We start from the raw sequence: 11,165 nt of genomic DNA on the forward strand, positions 1-11,165 counted from the left end.
CTCCACAGATTACTCTATCTACACATAGAAACATCACAAGAACAATCAGGACATACCGTTATGATCACTGATCAACAGAGACTCATACTGATGATTAAAACATCGCATGCAAGCGGAAGAGGGCTTGCATGCAACAGAAAACAGAAAAAGACTAAAAAAAAGAGCGGAAACTCAACTTACGCGAACAGAGAAATGATCGGTCCAATTTGAAGAGCTCGCCGAGAGGATCAATCCTACGGTCTCGGTTCTTCAATCAGATGACCAGAGAGACAGAACCTCTAGAGAGAAGTCAAAGAACTCTAGAAAAGTGGTTTATAGAGAGATGGTGTGTTTTAAAATAATGAAACTCGTTTATAACAATTCTATTTATACTAAAACCTTTTAATATTAAAATAATCGAGTCTCACTATTTTTAAACCACTATCACTTTTAAAACGCCATTTTCTAGGATCTTACATCAATCATCTCTGTTATGTAATTGTTTGAGGGTGATATCCAGATTACAATTATGTCCGCAATTTATTTTTCAACTTAATTGTGAAAATGTTGTAAAATTATGGCTTTTAAAATTATTTTTCAAACATAATTAATAACAAAAATTTGAAAATTAGCCTAAAATAAGGTTTAAAAAGTAATTATTAACTGTAATTTTTTTTTTTACATTATATTATAAGTATTTTTTTAATGAAATATGTTATTTTCATTCATACATATGAATATTTTTTTTCTACAACAAATCAAACTTATACAATGATAATTTTTAATCATTTTTAAAATAAAGGACAATTTGGTAATCTTGTTTTTCCTTGATTTAAATATAATTTTTAATCTATCACATCCATTAAATCACTCACAAACTTTAACGAACGTTACTCCAAATCCACCCACTTTCACCTTTAATCCATTTAAAGTGAACAACACAAATTTCACACTATAATCCACTTGATGTCATCCTCTCCCTCTCTCTCCAATCAAGCTTCAGGGAGAGAGAGGGGAAAGAAGGAAGAAATTCTTCTATTTTTCAATCATCTCTGTTATGCCATGCTTTGACGGTTATATCAAGATTACAATTATGTCCCCAATTATGTTTTCAGCTTAATTATGAAAATGATTTAAAAATATGGCTTTTGAAATTATTTTTACAAAAATAGATAATAATGCAAATTTGAAAATTGTTGTAAAATAAGGTTTAAAAAGTAATTTTCAATTATAAAATTTTTTACTACATTATTTTATAAATATTTTTTTATTAAAATATGTCACTTTCATTTATACATTTTAATATTTTTTCTACGATAAATGAAACTTATATAATGATAATTTTTAATTATTTTAAAAATAAAGGACAATTTGGTAATCTTGTTTTTCCTTGATTTAAATATAACATTTAATCCATCACATCCATCAAATCACTCAGAAACTTTAACAAACATTACTCTAAATCAAACCACTTTCACCTTTAATCCACTTAAATTGAACAGCACAAATTTCACACCCTAATTCACTTGAATTCATCATCTCCCTCTCACGCCAATCAACCTTGATGGAGAGAGAGGAGAAGGAAGATGAAAATTCTTCTATTTTTCAATCATCCCTGTTATGCAATGGTTTGAGGGTGATATCAAGATCACAATTATGTCTGTAATTTATTTTTTAGCATAATTATGAAAAATTTCAAAATAAAAAAAATATGAAAATTCTTATAAAATAAGGCTTAAAGATTAAATATTAATTATAAAATTTTTTATTATAGTATTTTTTAAATATTTTTTTAGGAAAATATGGTATTTTCATTTATACATATTATTATTTTCTCTACAACAAATCGAACTTATTTCAAGATAAGTTTTAATCATATTTAAAATAAAGGACAATTTGGTAATCTTGTTTTTTCATGAATTAAATATAATTTTTAATCTATCACATCCATCAAATCACTCACAAACTTTACTTTAAATCCACTCACTTACACCTTTAATCCCCTTAAAGTGAACAAGACAAGTTTCACACTCTAATCCACTTGAATTCATCCTATCCCTCTCCCTCCAATCAATGATGTTGGAGACAGAGGGAAGGACGAGGGAAATTCGTCTGTTTTTCAATCATCTCTTTTATGCAATGGTTTGAAGGTAATATCAAGATTACAATTCTGTCCGCAATTTATTTTTCAGCAAAATTATGAAAAGGATGTCAAAATAAAAAAAAATTCAAAATTGTTATAAAATAAGGTTTAAAAAGTAATTTTTAATTATAAAATATTTTATTACATTTTTTTAAATATTTTTTTATTAAAATATGTTACTTTGATTTATGCATTTTCGTATTTTTTCTACGATAAATCAAACTTATATAATGATAGTTTTTAATTATATTTAAAATAAAGTACAATTTGGTAATCTTGTTTTTTCTTGATTTGAATATAATTTTTAATCTATCACATCCATCAAATCACTCACAAACTTGAATAAACCTTACTCTTAATCCACCCACTTTCACCTTTATTCAACTTAAAGTGAACAACACAAACTTCACAATGTAATCCATTTGATGTCATCCTCTCCTTCTTCATCCCATCAACCTTGAGGGAGAGAGGGGAAAGAAGAGGGAAATTCTTCTATTTTTAAATCATCTCTGTTATATCTTGGTTTGAGGGTGATATCAAGATTACAATTATGTCTGCAAATTTTCATCAACAAATTTTCCTTTTGCCATTTTTATTAATTTGTGGGTGAGGTACTCACCCACACACTTTATTTCTCAACCAATCCTATCATAATCAACTAGCTCATTTCTTCCTTCCTAAGATAAGGAAAAACATGGTCTTTTTCTTTTTAAGGGTTTATAATGGGTTTAAAACAAGAAAAAAGAGGTTTAAAGCTCAAAGGGGCTACCAATGGATTAATACCAACGTGGGCTTATTTGGCCAAGTAGCTAAAAACAAGAAATACCTCGGTCATATCAAATCATGCATATTCACCTAAGTTGCAAAACAAAAGAATCAAGCTAAACATTGGAGTATAAACAAACATGAGCAAGTCACTCAAGAAAAAATAGGAATGACACATGGCAATCCATCCTTTGCATTAAGGCTCAAGACTCACAAGGTCAAAACTCTTTCACAAAAGATTTAATCAAGAAATTCTCAAATCAACTCAATTAGCAAATCACTGAAACAATACACCCATATCAACATGATTTTTATTTTTCCAGAATTATAATCATCCCAATTACTGAATTAAATCCCAAAATCCAATGTCAATATGTTTTATTGAAAGTAGGGAAATATTTTTTGTGGATTTCTTATGAGACATATTCTTTAAAATTTTCACTTAGTAAAAAGTTAATACTTTCACAATTTTCTCAAAAAGAAATCACAAATATTTTTTCTTTTTAAATGAAAACAAAAATAAAAAATTGAAAAAAAAAAAAGAAAAATCCTACGTACAATTTGTCTCCCCCACACTTATTTCAAAAAAAAATGTCTTTGATGGAATTATTTTGGGGAGGAAACGAAAAATTGTGACTTTTGGCTCATCTGGCCATATGTCAAATTTTTTTTTTTAATTTTATAAAGTACAAGTCAGCTTGTACAATTTTATTAAAGAAAACAAAAACATATATTTTTGAAATTTTTTTAATATTTTTAAAATTAAAAACAGAAACAAAAAACAAACATGCATGCAAATTAACTTTTTTATCAACAATGATTTCAAAAGAATTTTGAATCTAACCTCTTTTCCTGTTGCAGCAACCTTTCTTCTTTTTCTGCAGCCATGTCAACAAAGATAACCACTGAAAACTTATTTCCATCATTCACATCAACAAACTTGATGTGTGGAGTGTGTGACTTCAACTCAATTTGAGCATCATCAGGTGCATTCAGATGGTTAACAAGATCATCAGTAATCCTCATAATCTCACCTTGTGAGCAAAAATCTGCACTTGAAGTAGTTGAATCTGATGCTTCATCATTAACCAAGAAAGTTGCAATAGTTGATGCTTCAGCTACATCTTCGAATATCGTTGGCTGTTCAACTGCACTTGGTTCCTTCATTGTATTATTCTCACAAATTTGCTCCTCAAAAAGATCATCTATACTCATAACATCATCAACAAATAAAACTTTATATTCACATTGAGCATCATCAACATATCCATCAGTAGATATGTATGTGTGAGAATCTTCAATTTCTTCATCACTAACATCTTTAGCAAAATTGACATGTTCATCAGTAGACATATTACTATGAGCATCATTATATCTATCAGCAGATATATCAGTGTGATGTGATTCTGGTGTTGGTTGATCTAACATTTGAATCGTGTACTCGTTCACATCAGTGCTCAATTGTTCCATCCTTTGATTCATGCTCCTTAACATTATCATTCATCCCTTTACTCAACTATCGTCTTCATATGTTTTTCTAAGGTGGCCTCCATAGCTTTGTCTTTCATTAGCTGACTTAAATCTTCTGACATTTCTTTAGCTCTAATGGCCAACCTTAGAAGCATATCTTCTATTTCATGATGAAGTGCTCTAAATTCCAAGGTTTCAGCAAATCTTGGATGGCATTGGAGGGTGGTATTGACAATACAAAGTAATTCTAAAGAGTTGTTGTTACTTGCATCCTCCATTATGTCATACAATACTTTATCATTTCCATACCATTTTTGCTTAATATCTTTGCATCGTTAATCAACTCGCAACCTTTCATTTGTGGTGTCTAATTTCTCTCTCAGTCCATCCATTAATAACACAACTTCCTTATAGGATGGTCCATTGATTACTGCAACTTGTTGTGACGGTGCATGTTGTTGTTGTTGAGAACCAAATGGAACATATAATGGTTGGAGTGGACACACAAAATATGGTTGCTGCTCATGGTATGATGGTTGCTCATATTCCACAAAAGATGATCTAAGATATAGATCATTCAGTTGACGTATAGTTAACCTACTTAAATCAGGTTCAGAAGTAGGTGCAACAATTTGCTGCTGATAATTATATGGATCATGTGGTTGTTGTGGATAATAATTATAATTCACTTGAAAATCACACTATTGATTATTTTCATATGAAAAATTATTTTTCATTTTTGAAAGAGGTTTTCTGAAAAGAAATAAGTTGAAACCTTGTTGAGTAGACTTCCAGGAAAGAGAGGTGCATCTCAATGGACAACTTAAGTACCTTGTCTTTCCTTAGCCAAAGTGTTTCCCAACTAGTTTCACAAATTTCCCAACAAAAATCCTCAAACAAAAATTATGCTTCAAAAAAATAAAGTAACTAAAGAAAATAACTAAAAAAATAAAATAAATGTTAGAAAACAAAAATTGAGATAAAAAAAATGTTAGTGATAAACAAAAAAAAAATCAAAATAATATAAAATAAGAACTAAAATGATAAAAATTCTAACCGTGATCCCCGACAACGATGCCAAATTTGATAACGTTGTTGTCAAGCGATCAAATTAATACTACTTATCTATAACAACTTCAATATTGTTAAGAAAGTAGATAAAAAATTAGTATGGGTTAAGTTAACCTTAAGACGTCTCCCAACGAACACGAAATTGATTTTTAACAAGTTAGTTCTTATAATATCTATACAAAAGAGTTAGTCAAATAAAATAAAAAAATATGAAAGATAAATATAAAAAGATAAAATAAGATAGTAACAATAGTAAAGAAAAATAGGTCGATTCCACTGCTTTTTCAAAATAGGATTCATCATTGGTTTCCTAAAGATTATTGTTATTGATTTCTTGTTTAAGACCTCAAATTAATCAATGTAACTTCTCAAATAATTTGTTGTCGTCCTTACTTTCAACCAAAGTAACTTCTCAATCAAAAGCAAGAACTTTGTAGATTAAGCTTGGTAAATTTAACCAAAGTAACTTCTCAATTATATATTACTAATCCTAATCATCTCCATTCTTTTACCTCTTATATCTAGTAAAAAGCTACTTAACCAAAGTAACTTCTTGATTAATTCTAATCTACGTTTTTACCTTTAATCAAAGTAACTTCTTAATTATTAGCAAAAACTCCTTCAATCATATGAAAGTTTCTAAAATTAATTAAAGTAACTTCTCAATTAAAATTTAAAAATCCTTGGATTCCTACGATTGTTGTGTTATGTAGATTTAACACCGTGCTAACTTGCTACAACGTAGAAATCATTACTTTTACTAAATTAAGAACCAAAAGACATAGATGAAAATAAATCTCAACAAGAATCAAAAGAAAAATCAAATTAATTGATCTAACCTCAGAATCCAATTAAGAAATTACAATGGAATCAACCCAAGAAGTTTAGAACTCCATGAAATACAAAATAGAAATAGAAGAAGAATAGAGAGAGAAAGGAAACGAAATTAGGCCCCTTAAAGGTTCCTAAACTCCGAACTCCCAAACTTGGTGTCTTTATATAGGAATTGGACTGGGCTTTTCTGTTGATAAAATCTCTCAAATATATTTTAAAATAAAGTTAAAGATAAATATTTAAATATATTTGGAGATATATAGACTATTTGACAAATATAATTGGTTGATAATATCAATATCTAATATAATTAAATTCATTAATTAATTAAAGATATATGATAAATTATCACCAAATAGTATTTGTACTAATTTTCCAAATCAACCCTTTGTAATCTCCTTAAATTATCTTCTAAATATATCAGTATCTTGAAGATATATTTGTTTGTTGTGGAACTAAAAATATTCAACAAGATCTTGTCATATTTAAAAAGATTTGGTAGTTATTATCTTTTAATATTTTATGATATAATTAAATAAGATAATTATTTAAAAATAGCAAATAAAATATCTAAGATATAGTTTTCCCAAATTATCTTCTATCATAAAGATAAAGCAAACCGCAAGGTCCAATTTTTGTTGCTCTCTTCTTGGCTTAGCCAAACTTCTTCACTTTCTCAAGCTTTTCTTGTCGTCTTCATGGAATGATTAGCTTGGATTTTTGTGATTTTGATAATTTCCTATTCTTAAATTTATCTTTAAGGTGTCATGAAGCTTTAAGCAATTTATTTTCACACTTCCATAAGCTCAAGTTAGATGCAACTGCACTAACACACCTCAAAATATCCCAAGAACATTTATGCAACTAAAAAGTTATTTTTAACATGGTTTTGTATCTGATGCTCAATAAACCCAATTATAGCAAATCCCAATTAAATCAATATTTAAGCACACAAATTCAATTAAAATACCTAGAATTCAACATTAAATGAGGGCAAAAATACACACTCATCACTATCCCTCTCCCTCCAATCAACGATGAGGGAGAGAGGGGAAGGAAGAGGGAAATTCTTCTATTTTTTCAATCATGTCATTTTGAGCGTGATATCAATATTACAATTATGTCCACAAATTATTTTTTAGCATAATTATGAAAATGATGTCAAAATAAAAAAATTGAAAATTTTTATATAATATGGTTTAAAAAGTAATTTTCAATTACATTATCTTCTAAATATTTTTTTATTAAAATATTTTACTTTCATTTATACATTTTCATATTTTTTCTACGTTAAATCAAACTTATATAATGATAATCTTTAATTATTTTTAAAATAAAGTACAACTTGGTAATATTGTTTTTCTTTGATTTAAATATAATTTTTAATTTATCACATCCATCAAATCATTCACAAACTTTAACAAACTTTACTCTTAATCCACCCACTTTCACCTTTAATCCACTTAAAGTGAACAACCCAAACTTCACACTGTAATCCACTTGATGTCATCCTCTCCCTCTCCACCCAATCAACCTTGAGGGAGAAAGAGGGGGAAGGAAGAGGGAAATTTTTCTATTTTTAAATCATTTCTGTTATGTCTTGGGTTCAGGGTGATATCAAGATGACAATTACGTCCGCAAATTATTTTTCAGCTTAATTATGAAAATGATGTAAAAATAACAAAAATTTGAAAATTGTTATAAAATAAGGTTAAAAAAGTAATTTTTAATTATAAAATTTTTTATTACATTATCTTTTAAATATTTTTTTATTAAAATATGTTACTTTCATTTATACAATTTCATATTTTTTTCTACAACAAATCAACCTTATACAATGATAATTTTTAATAATTTTTAAAATAAAGGACAATTTGGTAATCTTGTTTTTCCTTGATTTAAATATAAGTTTTAATCTATCACATCCATCAAATCACTCACAAACTTTACTCTAAATCCACCCTCTTTCACCTTTAATCCACGAACAACACAAAATTCACACTCTAATCCACTTGAATTCATCATCTCCCTCTCCCTCCAATCAAGCTTGATTAAGAGAGGGGGAGGAAGAGGGAAATTCTTCTATTTTTAAATCATCTATGTTATGTGTTGGTTTGATGGTGATATTAAGATTACAATGCTGTTCGCAATTTATTTTTCAACTTAATTATGAAAATGATGTAAAAATATGACTTTTCATATTATTTTTACAAAAATAATTAATAACGAAAATTTGAAAATTGATCTAAAATAAGGTTTAAAAAGTAATTATTAATTATAAATTTTTTTATTACATTATTTTATAAATCTTTTTGTAATAAAATATGTTATTTTCATTTACACATATTAATATTTTTTCTACAATAAATCAAACTTATATAATGATAATTTTTTAATTATTTTTAAAATAAAGTACAATTTGGTAAACTTGTTTTGTTATGATTTAAATATAATTTCTAATCTATCACATACATCAAATCACTCACAAACTTCAACAAACTTTACTCTAAATTCACTCACTTGGTAGTCTTGGGACGATACGAACTATGTTCGTATATGGGAACTCTACCTGGCGTTGCGGTCTATGATCTGTAGCATGTTTTCCCGCACGTGCTCTGTCGGTTGTGGCCGATAGGTGAGGCAGCAAGTCACCTTGAAGTAATCCTTAGACGATGTAGAATACAAATAACCCGATTTGAGGGTTAGATAGTAGGAATAAAAGTGTAGAACAATGTGGGAAGTTAAGTACTGTGATACGTGTGTTTGTTGACATATATGTTTGTAGCCTTGTATATATGATTTATCTGCTAAGCTCACCCTATCTGCGTGTGTTTGGTGATGATCGTGTACGTGGTACACGAGAGCAAATGTTGATGATGCAGGTGGCTCAGGTGCAGCTTAGTCGCGGAGAGGGGTTCAACTTGGGAAACTCTTACGTTTATTTACTGCTTTTGAAAACAGTTGTAAACCCTGATGGGTGATTTTATAACATTATGATTATGGTTTTGTTGTGGATGTTAATAAACTTTATTCCCGTGCTTTTGGAAAATGAGGTATTATTAATTGCGCCGAGTATTTTATTTTTCTTCATTTCATTTATAAAACCGTAATATCCTGACGGGATGTTACATTTGGTATCAGAGCAATGGTTTTCAAAATGATTTTTGGGGTCTATGGGGAGTGAGCATACCGTGTTACGCTTGCGTGACTAACTATTTGTGTTATTATTTTATTTTTGGATATGAAATCCTAATTTGAGCTGTGTGTGTGAATAGCTATAATATGTGGCGCGCACAAGCTATGGCTAACAGGGGGAGGAGGAACACCGTTGGAGCTGACGACATAGCTCAGGCGATCCATCGTATGGTGGACGCGATGCAGCCCATAGCAGCGCCACCCAGAGCTGTAGTGGCACCTACCAGGCCGGTATCTATGGAGAATTTCATGAAACACCGACCGACCAAGTTCTCTAGCAAGGTCACTCCTGATGAGGTAGATGCCTGGATGCGGGAGTGTGCGAAGATCTGTCGGGTGTTGGAATTCACGGATGAGCAGAAGTTGTTGTTTGTCACATTTCTCCTGGTGGCAAACGCGGAGTACTGGTGGCAGGGGATGCAGCAGTTGATGCAGATCCATGAGGAGCAGGTGACCTGGGCTACCTTCAGGACGAGGTTCCTGGAGAAATATTTCTCGGACAGTGCGAGGCATGAGCGGGAAGCAGAGTTCCTCACGTTGCAGCAGGGAACCATGACTATGGAGGCATACATTGAGAGGTTCGAGTACCTTGCACGTTTCTACACTCTGGTGGTCACTGAGGATTGGAGGTGTAGGAAGTTCGAGGGGGGACTAAAACATGAGCTACGCAGATTCTTGGTACCTCTCAGAATCAGAGAGTTCCCGGTTTTGGTCGAACAGGCCAAAACAGTTGAGCAGCTGGACATTGGGGCCCAGCCGAGCAGCACGACCACAAAAGGCTGTGACAGACACTCGTCAACAGAAGAAACCTTATAGCAGGCCACCGACTTCCTCCAGGAGGCTACAGTGCTATAATTGTGGCGGGGAGCACTTGAGGAGAGATTGTAGGAGCCCTGCCAGTAGTACAGGTGGAGGCAGTGGCACTGGTAAGTGCTACGTGTGTGATCAGACTGGACACTTTGCATGATAATGTCCTAACCGAAAACCAGCTGGAGGTGCGCCAACTAAGAAACCTCTATGAGATCAGCCTAGAGCACCAAGGCGTGTGTTCGCCTTGATGACTACAGAGGCAACCCAATCAGGTAATTTATTGGAGTTCATGTGTTTGTTGTGTGACCACGAGGTGGTGGTGTTATTTGACTTGGGGGCCACTCATTCATTCGTGTCTAATGAATGCGTGGGGAGGCTCGGACTTGCTATGCGAAAGCTGGAATGCGAATTGATAGTCGCTACGCCAGCATCTGGAGAGGTATCCACCACTTCTATGTGCGTGGGGTGTCCTATGGAGGTGGCAGGCCGCAGGTTCACTCTGAATCTTATTTGCGTGTCGATAGAGGGTCTGGATGTGATACTGGGCATGGACTGGTTGTCGAGCAACGATGTTGTCATTGATTGTGGACGGCGCAGGGTAGTGTTTCCAGATAAAGTGGGGTTGGAACTTATCTCGTCTAATCAGGCAGTGAGGGAGATTGAGGCTAGGGCTACATGCTATATGATAGTGGCTCATGCGGAGAAGATGAGTACAGCAGAGAAAATCAGCAGGATTCCGATAGTGGAGGAATACGCATATGTATTTTCGGATGAGATTTCAGAGTTGCCACCTATCAGGGATGTGGATTTCTCCATTGATCTCATCCCTAGCGCTGAGCCAGTTTCTAATGCACCGTACAGGATGGCGCCTGCTGAGGTAGCCGAACTAAAGAAATAG

The 11,165-nt window shown here is 31.9% G+C and overlaps 2 protein-coding genes across 2 annotated transcripts; both read left to right on the plus strand.

The window, feature by feature from the left end:
* Positions 1 to 9,562: 9,562 nt before the first annotated feature.
* Positions 9,563 to 10,273, plus strand: LOC114171164 (uncharacterized). The gene has a single exon (XM_028056371.1). It carries the CDS (start codon positions 9,563 to 9,565, stop codon positions 10,271 to 10,273), a length of 711 nt encoding a protein of 236 aa, XP_027912172.1.
* Positions 10,274 to 10,514: 241 nt separating this feature from the next.
* LOC114171163 (uncharacterized) lies at positions 10,515 to 11,165 on the plus strand. The gene has a single exon (XM_028056370.2). The coding sequence runs from the start codon at positions 10,515 to 10,517 to the stop codon at positions 11,163 to 11,165; it is 651 nt and encodes a 216-aa protein (XP_027912171.2).

The sequence above is a fragment of the Vigna unguiculata genome, chromosome 6 (genome assembly GCF_037176805.1).
Source record: "Vigna unguiculata cultivar grain cowpea cultivar isolate G323 ecotype 2 chromosome 6, ASM3717680v1, whole genome shotgun sequence".
In the NCBI taxonomy this organism is placed as follows: Eukaryota; Viridiplantae; Streptophyta; class Magnoliopsida; order Fabales; family Fabaceae; genus Vigna; species Vigna unguiculata.